We start from the raw sequence: 22,626 nt of genomic DNA, 5'->3' as shown, positions 1-22,626 counted from the left end.
ACTTGTGGTGCATTCACAGGTATCAGACAGGTCTGCTTTCTCCCGATTACCTCTTAGCATACAGTGCTTCCACTGCAGCCAGGGATTCTGCCTTCCTACATGTTCAATTAAGGAATCTGTTCGGTTAACAACATTTCCCACGTCCCACCATGGAAGGAAGGCGTATCTAGGCTTAGAGTTCACTCTCTACTGAAGAGGTGATGAATGTCTATGACTGACAAATAACAGAAGTGTGTGTAGTATTACATTCCACGGAGGAACTTGTGCACTCACACTGATCCTTCATAATTCCAAAGTGAACCTGCTTACTGGCTCGGCAGTATTTCATTGCACTGAATCGCAGATAACATTATGCTTCATTCATTCAACACTTTAGGCAAGGGGTGGACAGCGCCAGTCCACAGGGGCCTCAAACAGGTCAGGTTTTAAGGATATCCCAGTTTTCGACTGAGCCACCTGTGCTGAAAACCTGACCTATTGGTGGCCCCTTAGGACTGGAGTTGACCACCCCTGTTCTAGGCGCTTTCACATATCACAAATGAATCCACAGGACAATAAGAAATAATATTCATTTAGTGCAGGTCCCTGCGGGAATGGAATTGACCTTGATGGGATTGTCAGACTTTACATTTTTGGATCAAAAGAAGATGCAACTAATGGCTCCTTTTGTCATCAGGCTTCAGATCAAAACGTACAATGTCACTAATAAATTGCAAGCCAATTTGGGAGAAGCACAGGAATTGTACATTTGTTTTCCATAAATGCATGGCCAATTATTTTCCTAGCTGCACACTCCATAAAGGGAGGAGAGCCGGAACCGTGCATTTGTTTTATATAAAACTAGAAATTTTGGAAGAAAGAGAAATTTGGTGAGAGGTTTCATGTTCTATACTGCTGCACCAGTGGTTTCCAACTTATTTGGTTAGGGAACCCTTTAATTATATTGTAATATTCTGCAGAACCACAACACTCTCTAATAGCGCATCTGAGATCAGATGCATTGTATGAAACCCCAACCCTCTCTAATAACATGTCTGACATCAGATGCATTGTATGAAACCCCAACACTCTCTAATAGCACGTCTGAGATCACATGCATTGTATGAAACCCCAACCCTCTCTAATAGCATGTCTGAGATCAGATGCATTGTATGAAACCCCAACACTCTCTAATAACATGTCTGACATCAGATGCATTGTAAGAACAATTTCAAATGACCTGAATATTGCAGGGAAACCTTTAGGGATGCCCGTGGAACCCAAGGGATTCATAGGAACCACAATTGAAAAATACTGTGCTACACAAGATGAATAGACCAAATCCATTTCAAAATTGATTCATGTATATACTGTACATACTTGAAGTGTGAGGATTTATGAAGCCATGGTTGTCAGGATAAAATAAAATAAAAAAGAGGCTTAGCCAGTCCGCCCTTGTGCCAAAAAGACAGAACGCTACAGTACCTCACTTTGTTACATTAGGTCATGCAGAAAAAGTTGGAGTTTCATCCAGTACAACTCAATGCCTTAAATAAAATGAAAGCACATGCCACTGCATTGCAAGTTACAATGACGGATGTGGAATTTGAAAAGAAAAAAAAACTCCCCCAAAAACAAAGCAATAAAACTACACGAGAAGCTGATTTTCTTCTCCACAAATATATCTCTCTGGCTCTGCTGAAAAGAAGAATGGAAGTCCTACATCATCTTATAGTAGGTTAAATCAGATAATATGACATTTACATCAATAAGAGGTTGAGCAAAGAAATGCTCAATAGAGGTGCATGTCTCAGGCGGGTTAATTCAGTTCCTTTGTCTGGCAATCTGGTCAGATCATTATTTACAGAATTGAAACGGTAAGAAAGAGAGGTATAATGATGTATTGACCCACACAGCCATGCGATACAGACCTCGTGCCACCAAATTAGCTAAGGAACAGACCGGGTCGGCTACGAATATTGCGGTGCTCTGGGCAGACACGTGGTGCTGAGCCTCTTCCCTTCTCCTTCACCCTCATCATGGCCCTGGGACGTCACGCAACATTGTGACACCATGGCAATGTCATTTGACGTCACAGCGCCATGATGAGGGACCCTGCAGGAAGAGATGGCGATTGAGAAGGTAAGAGAATTAAACGCCCTGCGCTCTCCCCCAGCAATCAGTTTAATTGTTGTGGGGAACAGCGGGGCCCTCTGGAACAGTGGGGCTCGGTGCGGTGGCACCGGTATCAAGCCGGCCCTGGCGAACGGATCACCTGCGACTCATATTGCACCAAATGTCAGCAAGCTGCAAACATGGAGAAGCTCACTAATACAAGAATACTAAAATAAGTTCACTGCTTTACTACTGTCTATGCATGGACAGACTTTCCTACATACTGGCAGGAGACTAGGATTTCTGGCTGCAGATTAGATAAGTGTTGGCAGCTTTGAGGAGCCAAAATTCTGTGCCAGACGGTCACGAACGGTCCACCTGTGAGCACGTGGCTTGTATGTGCCGAGGGTTAATACACAGCTAGATATCCGACCCACGTTTCACACCCATAGGGCCCCTCAAATGGGGGATATCTCCCCTCAATCCATCACACGTGTGTATTACAAAATATATTTTTTAGACAGCGCCTAGGAGTGTATTGTAATATACCAACATGTGCCCCAATGTTAGAGTTTTCAATAATAATATCAATATATTGAAAAATACAACAAATTCATCAATAAATGTATCCAATACCGAAGACTAGAAACAAATACAGTATTAGTAATAAAAATATACTGCTACTAAAGCATATAAAAAAAATCAATTAAAAAAAAATGTTATAAAAGAAATAAAAAGTCCAAAACCCGTAAAAAAAAATCCAGTATCACTGTGACCACAATGGGTCAACCTTGATGGATCTTTAGGATGCTGGGAGCCTTCTTCATGGGTACAACTACTTCCCTTCACATAACCTGAATAGGAGAAGAAAAAGCGCCCGATCCAAGTGTATTACCAGTGAGTAAAATGTAATATTCTTGGACAATAACAATTTAAAACTCACAAACAGCCGTGAATTTAAAGCGTTGTATGAGATAACTCATGCCCCAACATGCTTTGCAGGACGCCGCTCCACCCGATCCGTCGTGGGATATCCTATCTTGGAATCCTTTCTGTCGGTGTTGCCCTTTAGGAAATCCTCCAGCAACCCGCAATGCTTGAAAAGAGTTCTGAGTTCCTGATACTCTAGGGCAGGGCGCAGCCTCCTTCTCCGTCGTCATGATTAGAAATCTTCACAAACAGCTATTCGCAGCACGTGACCCAACGCGTTTCATCAGACCAAACTGATTTCACCAGGGGATGGATTCTAACTACACTTGCGTGATATATATTGTGCCAGAATCCAATCAAAGGAGACTTAATTAGTTTAAACCTGTGTATATAAAATTCCAAGTCCCTTATATTCATATTTGCATACTCGACTTGGACAAAGTAACCGAGAGTTACATAATTCGTTATAAAATATTTTTCAAACATATCTAGAATAGTTTGCACATGTCTATATCAAATATAATCAATATATTTTGTATTTTATATTTTAAACATGGAGGAAGAACCTCTAATTTGCTTAGAGGACAGCAGAGGCAAGTGTTTGTAATTTAGAAATGTTACTTACTGGTATATTACACTGGGATAGGGCGCTATAATATTATATATATATATATATCCCCTTTTCCCCCCCGTGTCTAGGTAAGCTACGTGGTGCTGGATCCTGGATGGATTACAGGAGGCCTGATTCTCCGGTGAATGGAGCCTGGGGTGACCTTATTCACTTACACACATACAGCGCCTCCACCTTGAAGGGATCCTCCCACAGTGGGATAGCCGCGTCCAAGACAGTATAACAAGTAAATACACCAGATGATAGAACAGTATTTACTGAACACTTTCTTCTTATAACTGACCACACAATACAACCGGTATAATATGTACATACACTTGCGTAGTATCCCCACAGTACTTAGGGGTGTGGTGGCACCAGAGCCCTAGTGGCCATCCCACAATGTCAATCCCCCAACCCAAGTGTAAGGCATAGCGCTGTCCCGTGGATCGTTGGTGCACTTTGTTAATATACCTGCCCGGGTACTCCAGCACCTGGGTGTCACTGAACAATCACACGAACAGTCCACCAAAGCTGTCCGCCCCTGCGTGGGATGGCCTCCCGCTGGAGTGTCCCACCATAAAGAGTCTCTGTAATTTGGTGGTGGTCTGGTCCCAGACCACGGCCTTGCGCACCGTGTGGCGTCCGTCACCGGTGAGCTGAACCCTCACTAATAGGACTACTGGTAAAGAGTCCCTAATTACGGGCCTTCCCTGCAGCAGCCACAAGCTGAGGGTGATCGAGGCCTATCTGGGGCCTATGGGGCAAAGCTAGGCCTAGCCTAGGGAAGCACTGCTCCCTGGACACTACCTCTCTGTTCTGCGTCTGGGTCCCGACTGAAGCATGGCTGTCAGCGCGCCAAATGTATCTCTTTCACTCAGAGAAATCCTCGCAGCCCTATTGGCTATTCTGTGCCCATGTGCTGTGCAGCCCCTGGGGCTGCTGGGAATTGTAGTTATGCCTGAAATGGCCGCCATCAACACAGCGCATGCGCGAGGAGTACCAATATGGCCGCTGGGGCTCTTCTGCGCATGCGCAGCAATTCAAGATGGTGGCGCCCTGTCCCTCTGTCCGCCGCGGTACACCGGCGACCCGGTCACCTCCATCGGCCGCAGTCCCCAACGCAATGCCCCAAACTCTGGCGCACCTCCTCAGCACTCCCAGAGGTAAAGGGGACCAACGGGGTCAAAGAATTTTGGCCCCTCAAAGCTGCCAACCCTTACCTAATCTGCAGCCAGAAATCCTAGTCTCCTGCCGGGTTGTAGGAAAGTCTGTCCATGCATAGACAGTAGTAAAGCAGTGAACTTATTTTAGTATCCTTGTATTAGTGAGCTTCTCCATGTTTGCAGCTTGCTGACATTTGGTGCAGTATGAGTCGCAGGTGATCCGTTCGCCAGGGCCGGCTTGATACCGGTGCCACCGCACCGAGCCCCACTGTTCCAGAGGCCCCTGGCTACATCTATATCAAATAGAATTACGCTCTTCAAAAAGCATGTAAAGTTCAATTAGAGCCCAAAAGACAATGTAATTAAAATGTAATATACAAAAAGTAGTACAGTACTTAGATTACAGAAAAAGATTACAAAAAACACAGTACAATATATGCAGACAGTTCAAAAAATAAAAAGGATAAGCAAACAGAAATCCTATATACAGGCATACCCCGCATTAACGTACGCAATGGGACCGGAGCATGTATGTAAAGCGAAAATGTACTTAAAGTGAAGCATTACCTTTTCTCCCTTATCGATGCATGTTCTGTACAGCAATCGTCATACACGTGCATAACTGATGTAAATAACGCATGTGTAACAGACTCTATAGTCTCCACGCTTGCGCACAGCTTCGGTACAGGTAGGGAGCCAGTATTGCTGTTCAGGACATGATGACAGGCGCATGCGTGAGCTGCCGTTTGCCTATTGGGCGATATGTACTTACTCGCGAGTGTACTTAAAGTGAGTGTACTTAAAGCGGTCGTCGCGTTTGGAATATGAGAATTCATGTGTTCTGTCCGCATCCGACACTCTGTTGAATTCGAAATTTCTATTCTAAATGCATGGTTTTTATCTTAAAACTCCAGTGCATTGGATGACCATGTCCTTAACCCCCCCTCTAAATCTCCAGTGACAACTTTATGGTTAGAGAAACAAGTTTTCATTTTGAATTTAAAAAAAAATGTCATAGTTTGAAAAATGGCACATCTTTATCCCGTAACCCCGAAAATAAAGTGACATATCAATGTGCTTGGGTGAGTTTGCTGTATGTAAAATGACTATTTTTCACCGGCTTACACCTACTGTACATTTGAGACAAAAACAAATATCTGATCTTAGGATCCTCCCGATAGTGGATTTTTCAGCACGATTTAATTCATCTGATCGCTAATTTATAGATATTTGTAATTCTCGTGAATTGTTGTCAGGTCCCCAATATCTTTATATCTAGTACATTTACACTCAGACATGGACTGTGTTTCTGGCCATACCCTCTGGCATTGTCCAGACAGTCGAGGAATTCCTATAAAGTTACATAAAAAGTTTATTTGCTTATTACTATGGTCAGAATGGAGTTACGATTTCAGGGTTCAATCACCCCACTTTCCAAAACAGGCTTTGGTCCGAGATGACCTCACTACTAGACAAACACAGAAAACCAGTCAAGGTCGCGGAGCCCAATAAAAAACAAAACATGTATTTTTTAAGATGTACTTGGAACTCCAGTTAACGGTCTGTGTGCCAGATTATTAAAATACTGAATATATTCTGTTTTTTTATCAAATCAGAGACTTTAGAAGGGTTTGTAATGTACCAGTTGTGCAACTTTACCGTCAACCAAAATTTACCAAGAAAGGGGCTTTAAACACAAATGGCCAAAGTCAACATAGAGATTTTTTGTTTTGCATGTGTCCTACTCCAAGAAGATTGCGGTGATCATTCGTAGCCGTACATGCCAACACTGTATTATGATAATGACGAACACTCAGTGGCATGAGCTGGTATGCATGCAGATGCCGGAGATCATTCATTTCTAAACTCAACCGCTGAAAATAGGCACACACAATATACTGCGCCAAGGGCGGCCAACTCCAGTCCCCAAGGGCCACCAACGAGTCAGGTATATGGGATATCCCTGCTTCAGCACAGGTGGCGCAGTCATAATAATGACAGAGCCACTGATTGAGCCACCTGTGCTGAAGCAGGGATATCCCAAATACCTGGCCCGTTGGTGGCCCTTGAGGACTGGAGTAGTAACTATTCCCAAGCAATTCAGCACTGCGAGCAACGTGTACCATCAATGTCAAGATCATTTCCCAAGTGACATACCGGTGTCGCTACATGGATGAAACAATAAGATTTTGGAGTGTTGACCATTGTTTTAGAGAAGCCAATCTTTTTTTTCCCCCCTCGAGCTTAATTGTTTTCTCAACTACACACTCTACTGACCCACCAGTGCTGCATCACATACTATAAATTAGTCATGAACGCACATATACAACTGTATTACTGGAGGAACTATAAAATGTCTGCAAGCAATTTGGTTTCTCTTACAGGAAATAGAATACATTGTGAGTGCAAGTATCCATAATAATGAGTAATGATCTTTCCATGCAACCTAACCGCTGCCGACTTTCCGACTCAATTAGCATTACTGGAAAGTGCATAAAAACAACTTCCTGTTTGCAAAAGGATGTTTAACCCCGTTTAGTGCTGTAGGAACAGCAGAGGAATGGAAAATATATTTATACTATTTTCCTAACCCCTAAATATTGATGGGATCTATTAACTTTTTCACTGCCGAATGGTGCCTGGCAGAGTAATGGCGTTAATAACAGACGCCTGACAATGCAAAGGGGTTATATAGAAGAAGTACCAACATGGAGAATTTTAGGTATAAGCCATTTAAGAAACCCTTTGAATATGGCCTACTACACTGCAGCCCGCCCAGAAAGCCTCACACTCCAACCACGTATGAAAGAAGCAAATTGCTGTAACATAAGAACACACAATCAGAAAGTGTAATTAAAAGAGAAACCACCTCTCCAACAAATGTTAAAAAATAATAATATGGATTAAGGTCCTACATTAACCAAGTAATCATGTTAAAGGCCTCCGTTCAAAACAAGATTACAAAAAAAATTAATAATACAGCTAAACCCCGTTATAACGCGCCTCGTTATACCGCGATTCGGTTATAACGCGGTTTTCCCGTGGCTCCCGTTTTTTTTAAAAAAAAAAAAAAAAAAAAAAAAAATTTTTTTAAAAAAAATTTTTTTACATTTTTTTTTTTGCACACTGCACACACTCACTGCACACACACTGCTCATTGCTCACACTGCCACACTGCACACACACTGCACACTGCACACACACTGCTCATTGCTCACACTGACACACTGCACACACTCACTGCACACACACTGCTCATTGCTCACTGCCACACTGCACACACACTGCACACTGCACACACTCACTGCACACACACTGCTCATTGCTCACACTGCCACACTGCACACACACTGCACACTGCACACACACTGCTCATTGCTCACACTGACACACTGCACACACACACTGCTCATTGCTCACTGCCACACTGCACACACACTGCACACTGCACACACACTGCTCATTGCTCACACTGACACACTGCACACACACTGACCACACTCACGCACACTCACACACACTTACGCACACTCACGCACACTTACGCACACTTACAGACACACTCACACACACTCACACACACACACACACACTTACACACACTTAGACACTCACACACACTCACACACACTTACACACACTTAGACACTCACAGACACACACTCACACACACTCACACACACTTACACACTCACAGACACTCACAGACACTCACAGACACTCACAGACACTCACAGACACTCACAGACACTCACACACACTCACACACACTCACACACACTTACACACTCACAGACACTCACACACACTCACACACACTTACACACACACTCAGACACTTACCCACACTCACACACCCATATACACACACACACTTTCTCTCCCATATATACATACACACACACTCTCTCACTCTACACAGACGGGCCGCGACCAGCACCACCACCCGCTCCCCCCCCTCCTCCCGCGCAGGCAGCGGGAGCACCGGGGACAGCGGTGGGGAGAAGAAACCCCCCGCTACAACCTCCATGCAGGCAGCATGGTTCTGAGGTAAGCGGCGACCTGAGGGGACATCCCCACTCCCATCTCCTGCCCCGCGGCCTGTCCCGAGGTGACAGGGGGAAGCGGGGACAGGAGAGACATCCCCGCTCCCATCTCCTGCCCCGCGGCCTGTCCCGAGGTGACAGGGGGAAGCGGGGACAGGAGAGACATCCCCGCTCCCATCTCCTGCCCCGCGGCCTGTCCCGAGGTGACAGGGGGAAGCGGGGACAGGAGAGACATCCCCGCTCCCATCTCCTGCCCCGCGGCCTGTCCCGAGGTGACAGGGGGAAGCGGGGACAGGAGAGACATCCCCGCTCCCATCTCCTGCCCCGCGGCCTGTCCCGAGGTGACAGGGGGAAGCGGGGACAGGAGAGACATCCCCGCTCCCATCTCCTGCCCCGCGGCCTGTCCCGAGGTGACAGGGGGAAGCGGGGACAGGAGGGACATCCCCGCTCCCATCTCCTGCCCCGCGGCCTGTCCCGAGGTGACAGGGGGAAGCGGGGACAGGAGAGACATCCCCGCTCCCATCTCCTGCCCCGCGGCCTGTCCCGAGGTGACAGGGGGAAGCGGGGACAGGAGGGACATCCCCGCTCCCATCTCCTGCCCCGCGGCCTGTCCCGAGGTGACAGGGGGAAGCGGGGACAGGAGAGACATCCCCGCTCCCATCTCCTGCCCCGCGGCCTGTCCCGCGGTGACAGGGGGAAGCGGGGAGCGGAGGGACATGCCCGCTCCCATCTCCTGTCCCGCGGGATGAATATGCGCTAAAGCGCGGCGGCCATTTTTTTTTCTCGCGACCCCGTTAGTAACGCGGTGGTCTCGGGGTGGACCCCGAGACCCGCGTTATAACGGGGTTTAGCTGTAATTAGGAATTTACATCTAATCCTTTTCTTGGAATATTTGGCACCTGTTAAGCATTGTCCCGAGATGTTGGCAGCATACAGCTGTCTTCACCGGTTTCATCATAGCTACTTGCAGTGCTGAAGCCTTTTTATGGCTTACCAGAATGGCCATGAATTGTTATTACTCTGGCCTTAGTATCTACCATGCTACATTTGAATAAAATAAATTTTCCCTTTTCCATAAAATAATTTTTTTTTCATTTTTTTCAACATAAATACAATCTTCACAAAGAATGTTTATCAGTAGCCAAGGGATGTCCCTCTGCTCACAGGGTACATATACTTTGCAAGAATTGGTTTCCTATGGATAAATGTAATCAACGTTTATATGCTCACAGAAGCCAACAGGATGGGATTGTTTCACTGGAAAGATCAGAAGAAAATTGTAACTAATGTTGTGGAAAATTACTTTGATATTGCTTTCTCGGAACTGCATCACAATTAGGTTGGAATGTGAAGCACGGGGAAAGAATAAATGAATAGTAACAAATCAACACAAACACCCACTGTCAAGTGTACTTTACTGAACGAAAGTAATATAAGCATTACTTAAGGCTTTCTAACTGGAGTTTTTATACCGGCCAATGCAATGTGCCCAGCTTCACTGTACGTGCACTCCAGATGCATTTCTAGATGGAGAATTAGACACAGAGAATTGGTCAACACAGGTCTAAAAAAATAAAATATGTCTTGGTTCGTAATAAAGAGTGAGGAGTAGGAGGTAGGTGCAGGAACACCTGAAACTCTTTATTAAGCACACATAATTTGTAGCCTAGATGAAGCCTCCTGTCCAATCTTTAACACCTCACAAATGGTGGGATCCTGTCAATAAACACTGTTGTGTTGAGATGATGGCACAATCCATCATATGTAGCCATGATCCAGCTGCATGTGACAGGAGAAGGCTGCTCCTCACCTCTACACGTGCACATCTTGAATAAGGGGATAAGCATTTTAAGTTGCAGTAGTGATCATAAGCCAAAGTCCAAAAATAACGAGCGCGCCAAAAAAGAAATATTGATTGGAAGAGTAATATTAATTATTTGCACAACTTCTTCAATGCCACGCGATTGCATCATAATATATCTCACACTTTAGAACTGCGGTTTTCAACCATTTTTTGGTTAGGGAACCCCAGAACTCAATTTTGAAATTTGAACCCCAACCCTCGCCCCCCACCCCATCTCTCTCCCTCCCATCCTCCCCCATTGTGTGCATATACACACACACATACACACACCAACCACTCCTCCCCTCTCTCTCTGTGTGTGAGAGCGAGCGCGCCGCCCTCTCAAATTCCTCTCTCTCCCTCTCATCAGCGGCACCGACAGGAACAGGCCGGGAGATGGAGTATAGCAGTGACCGGGCAGCTGCTGCTGTTGCTGATGCCGGCTCACTGCTGTGTGGGGGTCCCGCCGACGCACCGGGCCTGGGACAGCATGGGAGCGCTGTCCCAGCTCTCCCCCCTGCCGGCCGTGGAACCCCTGAGAGGGCCTCGTGGAACCCTGGTTGAAAATCGCTGTTTTAGGAGGTTGCAAAATAAAAACTCTGAATTCCAAATCTTAACGCAAACTTAATATTGACCAAAATACGCATTTCGGATTCCATTCTTTTAGCTCAATAAAAGGGAGGCAATCTTTATAGAACAGTGTGCCACCTCAGATACGGAGAGACCCACTCAAATTCAAGTAGATAGTTCTTTCCAAATCTTCCAAGACAAACATTTGTGCCGTCACTGAGGTTGAAACAAAAGACAGAGAACCCCAATGCTAAACCCAACATGACAAATCACACAGTATAACCAAACACATAAGTGAGGGTCACTTCATTAAATTATTTGGCTAAAGCATTAGTAAGCTTGCAGACCATGCCATGGTTCGACCCCATTTTTCTTCAAGTGACCCGCCCTTATGAGAAAAGCAGATATTTATTTATTCGTTCACCAAGGTTTACGGACATAATTGTTTATTCCATATTTTAATGAAATATTGAGGGGAAATGTGCTTACTTCCTTACCAAGATCTAGGATTTTACCAACGTTTGCAGAAAGCGTTAATCAGATTGTGGTCATTTTCCAAAAACACGGAGTCAAAATAATGCTTAGTTTTCAATGTAGCATGGAGATGAATTCTTTCTCACATTGTTTATAAGAGATCACATACCTGTGCAGTGAGTAAAGCACGGGGTTTCCGGATCAAAAAAAGAATTCCACATAGGGGGGCAAGATGAGAAGTCTTGTAAGTAGGAGTGAGGGTAGTTAACAAGGCAGGAGGGGAGGCGGATGTCGTGGGAAGAACGTAATGGGCGTTAGGGATATATTTAGGGATGAGGGCTGAGATGTTAGGGTTGGGCAGCATTGCGAGAGCTTTGCAAGTCAGAGAGAGGGCTTTAAATTTGATTCAAGCCAGTGTCTCCTGTCTTCTTAGGCCGTGGAGCAAGCGACGGTGCGCGCGGTTCCAATGACCTGCAGTAGATCTATGGGACCGGCCATAGTGCGTGCGACAGCATGGCACATTTTTTTTAAAAGAAATTATTTTGAGGTTTTTTTTTCCGCGTGACGGCCGGATCACAAGAGCGGTTCAGCCAATGAGGGCGAACCAGCCTCGTGATGTCACGGCCACGCCTCCCCATAGCGAGCGATCTGAAGTCCACAGATCACTCAGGCGAAAGGCGAGCTCGACGCCATGTGCTCCATCGCCCGCACTATATCCGAGGCCTTAGGAGTCACATCCAACAGCTTATTTATTAAGTCTTTAGTGATAATAAATGTATAGAATTAGAACCTTATGGATTGAGCGTTTCTTCAGCCCTGGGAATTAACTTGTACAATTTAGGGAGGTATTTTTTGTTACGCTATTTGTTATGTTTATTGTAGATGTTTGGCAATGTTATTGTTCATATGAGTAACTTGTTACTACTTTCCCTGCAAGTCCCTAGCCGTGGGTTCTGTGAAGACGGCTTATGCCGTTCACCTCATCCCTTTGCTGGAGTTGCTAGTTTATCATTGCAATGGTTTCCCTGTGCTGCTGTGTGTTTCGTTCCTCGCACCGAACGTCTTACGTCACAAAGGGCGTGTATAGGCGGCGCACACGCGGCACTCTGATGTCATGCACACACCCAGCTTTAAAGGGATTGAAGTAACAGCTGATAAAGTACTTACGGTTATGAAACGCACAGGAAAGTTTTGTACCTCGTTTTATTAGCATGTTTTCTTAATAAACTCTTTTTTATTGCCATTCGACCCCGGCTCCCTTTGGGTGTGCGCTGCCGCTCGCTTGCTTTTCTACATTTGTAATCAGTTTAGCATGCAGTCGGAGGAGAGAAAACAAGTCAAGCAGCTGTATACAAGTCGCTTGGAGGCAAAGGGAAGAAGAGAGATAGGGCGGTAGTTCAAGAGGGAGCCTGGGTCATATACCTTTAAACCTGGATATATAAGCAATCCCAGGTGTGTATTAAATGCCAATCTGCTGTACAAGCCATGCACATGATCATCTCAACACAACAACAAAAAGCAAGAGCTGTGCTCCCTCCATTGTGCAGCTTCCACTTACTTTCCTCATCTTAGAAGTTGTTACTTCTGCATTATCTCCTATGGCTACTGTAAATTGCTTCTGACAAATTGCTCATCTAATGAGGCATTAGTGGAGTGTGTTTGTGTGATATATAAATATATATATATATATCTACAAGCGTATGTTTAGCTGGATAATTAGTCACTTGCTTCAGCATGCTTATTTTGGCCTTTAAAAAATAACAACAAAAAACCCATCACTACATTTTTAAACTAAAATATTAAAATACATTGGGCTTTCCGTTTTGTCACGCATTCCAACTTACATTTTGCGAGATAGATAGAGCCAATAAAGAATATCACTTGTGAACACATTCGCATGTCCTAGACAGGTCTGCACCCCTAACTTTCCCCCAGTATCTCCTCGCATACAGTGCTTACACTGCAGCAAGTCATATTTTTTATTGGCTATATGCTAACGTGGAGGGTTTTTTTTTGTGTGTGTATACACATAGATAGATAGATAGATAGATAGATAGATAGATAGATAGATAGATAGATAGATAGAGATAGAATAGCTTTGTTTAAATTAGTTGGAACAAAGTATATAGTAAACGTTGCAGGATAAAATGGTTAAAAAATATAATTATAATAATTATAATAATGGCCGTGGACACACAATATACAGGCATACCCCGGTTTAAGGACACTCACTAAGTATACTTGTGAGTAAGGACATATTTTCAATAGCTCCATTCCCCTGTGTCCGTACGCTCGCTTCGCGAGTACGGACACTTATTCTGCCCTACAGACCGCCGTAGTAGTGACACGCAGATTCCCCTCGCCCAATAGGCAAACGGCAGCTCGCGCATGCGCCTGTCAGCACGTCCCGAACAGCAATACCGGCTCCCTACCTGTACGGAAGCATCGATAAGTGGGGAAAAGGTAGTGCTTCACCTCAAGTACATTTTCCCTTTACATACATGCTCTGGACCCATTGCGTACGTTAATACGGGGTATGCCTGTATTCCTGTTTATATAGTGCACAGCTACCTAGTACAAATTCCACTCTTGGTTCTAAATGTCCTACAAAACCTGAACAGTGTAAAAAAAATAAAACAAGTATGATTTAATAAACGCATTTGCAGACATATCAATGTATTGGAAAAACAGATAAGATACACACACAGTATAAGCGGAAACCTAACCTGGTGCCACGGCCTGCTGGTGAACCATTTCTGCGGGATCTTGCAAATGAATGAAAACAACGAGGCCAGCTGCTCCGAATAGCAAAATGAAGGAGAACATGCATGCTAGCCTCATAATTATTATTCTCAAATCAATCCAGTTTTGACCCGGGAAAATCTAACACGCCAGCAGTCTCCAAGACAATGTGGTCATTCATCTTCTCATCTTCTCGGCTCTTCTCTCCTCCCGACGCCACCTGCAAAAGGCAAACATTTCATTGCAGCTTGAAGTGCTTTTGGTATAAATAGTTTTGCATGTTCTAGCTCTATCAATGGGCTCACATATACTTTAATTACTGCTTAAAAACATGCATAGCCAGCAACATCATTTACAACTTGTAAAACAAATGGGGGGGAGGGGGGGGGGGGAATAGACATCAATATACAGAGAAAATAAAGTGTTGCATATTTTTGGCATTTTTGTTATCATGAATATAACCATATGTTCATAGCTTTCCACCAGTAGATACGTGCAGTCTAACCTATTACTCCAGCAGTGAAGAATTTAACGCATAATTTGATCAAAATTGGATTTATAATGAAGTAGATTTTTCATATTACTATATACGGGTGAAAGAAATCACCAACCAAGTTAAAAACAGAAAAGAAAAAAAAAAAGTTTATTTTTAGCAGTTGGTGATTAGATTGTTTTATTTGATTTTTCACCTTTCCATCCTTTTATGTGGAGTAGTCTGCTCTGTCTGGAAATGTCACGGAACTAGGTCAGAGCAAATGTCAGTTCTGACAGAATCACTGGAGCTCAGCGCTGATCCGAGAACAAACAGATAGGAAGAAACTAATCAAACCACCTGCAAGAGCCTCACTATTCTGAAGTGTATGATAGATAGGTAGGATAGGATAGATAGATAGGTAGGATAGGATAGATAGGTAGGATAGATAGGTAGGATAGGATAGATAGGTAGGATAGATAGGTAGGATAGGATAGATAGATAGGTAGGATAGGATAGATAGATAGGTAGGATAGGATAGATAGATAGGTAGGATAGGATAGGATAGATAGATAGGTAGGATAGGATAGATAGATAGGTAGGATAGGATAGATAGATAGGTAGGATAGGATAGATAGGTAGGAAGATTAGGATAGATAGATAGGAAGATTAGGATAGATAGGTAGGAAGATTAGGATAGATAGATAGGAAGATTAGGATAGATAGGTAGGAAGATTAGGATAGATAGGTAGGATAGATAGATAGATAGATAGATAGATAGATAGATAGATAGATAGATAGATAGATAGATAGGATAGACAGAAAGGTAGGATAGATAGATAGATAGATAGATAGATAGATAGATAGATAGATAGATAGATAGGATAGATAGGTAGGATAGATAGGTAGGATAGGATAGATAGGTAGGATAGGATAGATAGGTAGGATAGATAGATAGGTAGGATAGGATAGATAGGTAGGATAGATAGGTAGGATAGATAGGATAGGATAGATAGGATAGGATAGATAGGATAGGATAGATAGGTAGGATAGATAGATAGGTAGGATAGATAGATAGGTAGGATAGATAGATAGGTAGGATAGGATAGATAGGTAGGATAGATAGGTAGGATAGATAGGTAGGATAGATAGGATAGGATAGATAGGTAGGTAGGATAGATAGATAGGTAGGATAGATAGATAGGTAGGATAGATAGATAGGTAGGATAGATAGATAGGTAGGATAGGATAGATAGGTAGGATAGATAGGTAGGATAGATAGGTAGGATAGATAGGATAGGATAGATAGGTAGGTAGGATAGATAGATAGGTAGGATAGATAGATAGGTAGGATAGATAGATAGGTAGGATAGATAGATAGATAGGATAGGATAGATAGGTAGGATAGATAGGTAGGATAGATAGGTAGGATAGATAGGATAGGATAGATAGGTAGGTAGGATAGATAGATAGGTAGGATAGATAGATAGGTAGGATAGATAGATAGGTAGGATAGATAGATAGGTAGGATAGATAGATAGATAGGATAGATAGATAGATAGATAGATAGATAGATAGATAGATAGATAGATAGATAGATAGATAGATAGATAGATAGATAGATAGATAGATAGATAGATAGATAGATAGATAGATAGATAGGATAGATAGGATAGATAGATAGATAGATAGATAGATAGATAGGATATTTAAGCCAAGCTCAATCTATCATGGCCACATTTCCCCTGAAACAGACCTGTACTAGTCGAGACCTGGGGCTAATAGTAAGTGGGTCATTCTACGTTGTCCAAAGAGGCCATTCTTGACTGAAAATCTTCATTGGAATCAATGGGGATTTGGTTCAAACATGAGCAAGTTGGAAACTTCGGACAATATAGAAAATGATCCCACAAGTCAAAGGGGACAAATGAAAGAAACTTTAATTTCAATTACAATTGCGTTTAACTAAAATATAGATCTGCCGTTTTAGAGATTAGTTCAAGTGGGAAAAAAAACAGACCATGGGATATTAGAGATTGATAAATTTGTTATCGCCAGTCAAACCCCATTAAGAATGGATCTGTTAAACACGGACACTGGAAATATTGCACTTTGCTGTATTGGATATCTGTTAAAAAAAATTGATAATAATATATCTATTTTTTTTTTTTAAAGAGTAGATCTGTAACTTTATACAGCTTCCGTTATTTTATTTATTATTTCATTACTACTTTTTTAAAGCTAAAGAAAAAGAAAGTAGGAGTTACCGGGAAAGATAAGCAATAAATAACATGATACACGGCGCAAAAGCTCCCCGCGAAGAGGCCATGGATATTACTTGGCTATTAATCAAGATAAGTTAACAAGGAAACCACGACTCTCTTTCAGGATAACAAAATAATCCAATGTATAATGAATACAAATTTAAAAAAGGGGATATTTATGTAGATAATTATACAAACTATATTCTGGAAAATAAGGGAACTGCCCCACTCGCTCCCTTTCCCCTTCGACAGTATCATTAAGCACTCGCCTGGCAGAGGGGACTACATCGCACTGTGGTCCGGCAGTGACAGGGTTAAGTTTAAATATTATTTTTCCAATTCAAAATATTAAATATTCAATAGAAGGCCTACATATATTACCCTAAAAAAAACAAAAAAACACACACTTTGGTTCTAAGAAGAGCACTGTAGGGTATATTACAATGTTAAACAATCTATATATTAATCACGCATATATGCAAAGGTGGAGCCAAGACCTAAACACCAACATAGATATAGAGGACTGGGAGGATATCTGGGAGGCAGCCTCCAAAACTTCAATTTGTTCCATCACAAAAGAAAATATTTACAAAATATTATTCCACTGGTACCTGACCCCGAGCAGACTGAACCAGATCTATCCAGCTACTCCTGACGACTGCTGGAGGGGATGTGGTCAAAGGGGGGACATGTCCCACATTTGGTGGACATGCCCGGAGATCCAAAAATTCTGGACCCGGATCCAGGGCCTGCTGACCGAGACCCTGGATGTAGAGATACCCCTAGACCCCCTGACCTATGTGCTGGGAAAACCAGTTGATGACCTCCCCCCCCCTATAACCAGGCTCATGGCAGCGATCCTGACGGCCGCCAGATGCTGCATAGCAGCAGCCTGGAAGAAAATCAAAGCCCCATCCAGAAGAACGGTAATCACTAGGGTAAACGAAATTATGGGTATGGAAAGATTAACGGCAATGCTGAAGCAAAAAATGCCGCAATTCTACTCAACATGGGAACCCTGGCCAGGATCAGACTCTCTGTCCATCACAGTCACAGTATCATAGGACCGACCTCCCATCCTCAAAGTCCCCCCCCCATCTCCACCCCCCCTCCCCCTTCCCCTCTCTTTGTCTAAGTCGTTCCCAACTATCCACCCCTCCTTCGTCATCCCCCCTCTTTTTCACCACTGAAAACTGGAAAATGGACTATTGTGTGTCATCAACTTCACCTAAACTTTGTACATGTATCAAGCTGTATCCCTGTGTTGATTCGCCCAATCAATGTATGTAACATGTACCAATCTGCTGTCCGACACCAATAAAGGAAAATATTTAAAAAAAAAAAAAAAACAATCTATATATTTTGCCTTGTAGTAATGTGTTAAAAATTATAGGCTATTCAATCTAAAAAATTAAATTCTCAACTCAATGCCAACTTGTTGCGAAGTTCTAGAGCGGTTTGAACAATCTAAAAGTAAGACACTTTGTGGTTCTTAAAATGAAGGTACTTTAATGAAAGAATAGGCACATCCATTATTTTTCCTTCCTTCTCACCCCAGAACAGATCAGCACTGCCACTTTCGGGTTTGTGTACCAGATTGAGATTTCGGCTGCGCTGCCCCCCTACCTTACAGACGCATCATTGAAAATGACATTTCCAATTCCATTTCTGCTCATGCAAAAAAAAAAAGGTTACCACTTTGGGGATTAGATTCCAATAAGTAAAACGGAAATCATTTGTCAAGTCTATTTTGACTTAATGGAGGTGTTCTTTTCATGTTTGCTGTCCTTTCAGGAATCATTCGAGCAGATAAGCAATGCATTCCTGGTGGGCCCCCACATCCTAATTTTTAAAAAGATATTTTGACAATAGCTTTTCCTTGTCACTTTCTCTGGTGCTTTCGGCATACTGGATGAAGAAGGCCATACACATTATTTTGAACAGTCAATTTGAGTGTTGTTTAAATCTATCAGAGACTTGTAACGCATTCACTCATTCCGAAGAACCATGGTTAATTTAACATGAGCAATTTTGGCCAAGAATGTTGGAGGATGGTACAGATAGTAGGCTCAACCTAGCATTTGTATTTCACGTCCAAACGATTTGCTTGACTGCATGTATTTACAGCACTTTAAAATGATTACAACAAAACATGAATAGAACACAGACGGGACAAATGAACCAAGACAAATCTAAGGCTGTGGTTATAGTGCCGGCGACGTGAAGTCGCGGCAAAACAAATGTATTGCCGCCGTCACGTGCGCTTATAGTAGAAGCGATGACACCAGCACTATAAGCGCAGCCTAACATTGGGAGAGCTTACAATCTAATCAGCATGGGGGAGACCAACAGAAACAGGAGTAAATTGCAGTGCAGTGGTTAGAGCATCGATAGCAAACTCCAGTCCTCAAGAGCCACCAACAGATCATTTTAAGGATATTAAGGCTCAATCATGGACTCTGTCATTGACTGAGTCACCTGTGCTGAAGTAGGAATATCCTTAAAACATGACCTGTTGGTGGCCCTTGAGGACTGGAGTCGGCCACTCCTGGGTTAGCGTGTGTACTGTAGTTCAGTGTGAAGTGGTCACCCAGGACTATTTAAACGCTTTGTTGAACAGGTGAGTGTTCAGATTTTGAAGTTAGAGAAAGAAGGTGCTTGACATACATTAAAGAGGGAAGGAGTTCCATAGGTAGGGTGCAGCATTCGAGTACGGTTGCACCATAGGTGTGAGAGCTGCACTACAAAGGGGGTAGAGAGAATAGATGCCTACAGAGAGCATAGAGAGCAAGTATGTGTAACAAGAGATATAGGGAGCAGCAGAGTGGAGAGCCTGCGAAAAGGGAACAATAATATTGTAGCCAATGCAGTGTTTAGTAGAGCGTTATCAGGAGCAGAGAAGTAGAGACTGATCGAGAAGAGAGCGAGGTTATCGTCACAGCATTTTGAATAGACTGAAGGGTAGAAAGCTACAAGGCAGGGAGGCCAGTAAAGAGGAAGCTGGAGAAGACCAGTAAGAGGAGGAGGTTGGCAGAAACCAGTAAGGAGATGTTTGGAGGAGGCCAGTAAAGAGGAAGCTGGAGAAGACCAGTAAGAGGAGGAGGTTGGCAGAGATGTTTGGAGGTCAGTAGAAGTTTGCAGAACGCTGCAGTAGTCCAGATAAAAGAGGATTAGCATTATAGTAGGCTAGTAAACAAAAAAAGTGGCCTTTAACCAACATTTTATTATATAAAAACATGCATTCCACACTATTCGTTTTAAAAAGACACGTTTCTATTGACACCCCATACAAGTATTTTTATTATCTATTCTACTGCAAGATGTTAAATATGTTTTTTCAAACAGCCTACCATTTATATCAGGGTAATTTACAGTTTTGTCTACGACCAGCTTCTTTCGATCTCCCAAAAATAACTTACAATTTACTTATAATTGGCAGTTTTTTAAGCAAATTCAAACATGAAACAATGAATCTGTTTATCAGTTATAACACCATACAATTTAAAGTAGCAATCCATACTTTTTCTTTTTTACTTGCTTGAAGAGCTCTCTTGCAATTTGCAACACTGTTTTTATTTGTAAAAAATAAAAATTGGATTCTCCATCCAGGAGACGTGTTTACATATTAAGTGACGGGGAGGTTAAAATGGATGCTCACCAGAGCCCAGTGCAGTCCTAAAGTTACCAATTATTTATAAAATGTTTTTACCAGGAAGTAATACATTGAGAGTTACCTCTCGTTTTCAAGTATGTCCTGGGCACAGTTAAGATGACAAATAATACATGGTTACAAATACAGTTACATAAGTGAACAGTGTATACATTATATACAAGACATTGCGTGCACAGTAAGAGATAATATATATTATAGGCGTATGTAACAGTTACAGACCAGATTAAAATGTGAGACAGCCTTAGTTTTGAAAGAATTTAAACTGGTGGAGGCTGTGAGAGTCTCCGGTAGATTGTTTCAGTTTTGGGGTGCACGGTAAGAGGAGGAGGAGCGGCCGGATACCGTGGCAAACTCAGAAGCAAGAAGTCTAGAAAATCATCATTTTGTAAAACTAAATAGGGGAATAAAGAGCCGGATACGCTCAGTGGACAAGATACTCGCATTATAGGAGTTAAACTTGAATGTTTCCGTGTGGAATCAAGCTTTAAGACCCAACACAAAGCACATCCGTTTGCCTTTAATAGAATGGTGGAGGCATCCGTGGCTGGACAATGAGCTGCCCAAATCTAATCTGATACCCCCGGCAGCTTCATTGATAAGATATGGGTGATACACTAGCAAGTCAGCTCAGCCTGCCAGTGACCACGATTGGTCGGCCATTGGCAGATGACCGACTGCTATTCTGTGCCCTGCTACATACTGTCTTACCTATGTGTTCTAGAAGACCGTAGATCTGTTTGATGGTTGTGTGCGTGCACAGGTAGTAAACATTATGTGCGATATATCATTTCAGGAGTAGGAAACTGTTTGTGCGTGCAAGCGTACTGTGCAGCTGCCGTTGTTTGATACTCGTTTGGAGTACTTGTAGATGTATTTAAAATTAAATTAAAAAAAGGGTGTGCTGGTTGATGGCCAGTCACACAGAGTATATACCGGTCAACGTCCTACATTTATCCTGGAGGCTCGAGAATTAGAAGACAAATTGTAAAATTCTCGTTCTCCATGAAGCCCAATGCAACACAACAGAAGAACATTCCAGTCCGTGTTCCCAGCATGGTCACAGCCCTTCCTGTGCAGGTGTTTGGTAGGATACTGCACTGTTGTTCGGAGAAGCTCTGGCTCCATGCCATCAGACCTTTCACAGTGTCACAATGGTGGCTAATTCCTAAGACTTCGCAGTCCGCATGCAAATTACTGAATCTCGACAAGGTTGACTCAGTTAGAACATGTTACTGTGTCAGACAGTAATATCCAGCCAAAGTAACATTCTGAAAGGCCTTCAACCATGGAGATAAATATATATATGGTATTAGTACAAAATGTCATTATGTGAACATACATTAGAGGAGGGAGGGGGCAGAATTACCCTGTATATAGATTAATATATATACAGTACCCTTCAATTTCTGAGCATGTCCTTCAATTGTACCACCTGGTTATTTATAAGTTGTCTGTTCTGGTGACATTGTTAAAATTGTATGATGCTTACACATCAGTTTACATAAAGGCAACGTTAGAAATTGTGTTTCGTCAATTAAAGAAAGATGCATTGGGGTTTTTGCCCAGTAGCTATCCTTTCGATAGGATATAGGTAGGTGTGTGTGTGTGTGTCTGTGTGTGTGTGCTGCGCTTACAGGGGCTTTGTGTGTGTTATTGAACATTTCTATTGTTAAACAATTGTTTGAAGGTTTGTGACCCCTCCTCCGTGATTCTAAGCTCATTTATTCCACTTTTAAATGTCA

At 42.9% G+C, this 22,626-nt stretch overlaps 1 protein-coding gene across 2 annotated transcripts in view; it reads right to left on the bottom strand.

Annotated features, from left to right (window-relative positions):
• Nucleotides 1-22,626, bottom strand: part of CHST8 (carbohydrate sulfotransferase 8) — a 231,684-nt gene that overhangs the window by 160,272 nt on the left and 48,786 nt on the right. For both annotated transcript variants that reach the window (XM_075576373.1, XM_075576374.1), the window contains exon 2: nt 14,460-14,695. In XM_075576373.1, the coding sequence (XP_075432488.1) occupies nt 14,460-14,574 (115 nt within the window). In that variant the 5' untranslated portion in view covers nt 14,575-14,695. The remainder of the gene's footprint in view (nt 1-14,459; nt 14,696-22,626) is intronic.

The sequence above is a fragment of the Ascaphus truei genome, chromosome 19, assembly GCF_040206685.1.
Source record: "Ascaphus truei isolate aAscTru1 chromosome 19, aAscTru1.hap1, whole genome shotgun sequence".
Classification (NCBI taxonomy): domain Eukaryota; kingdom Metazoa; phylum Chordata; class Amphibia; order Anura; family Ascaphidae; genus Ascaphus; species Ascaphus truei.
The sequence above is the reverse complement of the archived record's forward strand: the minus strand, read 5'-3'. Positions and strand labels throughout refer to the sequence as shown.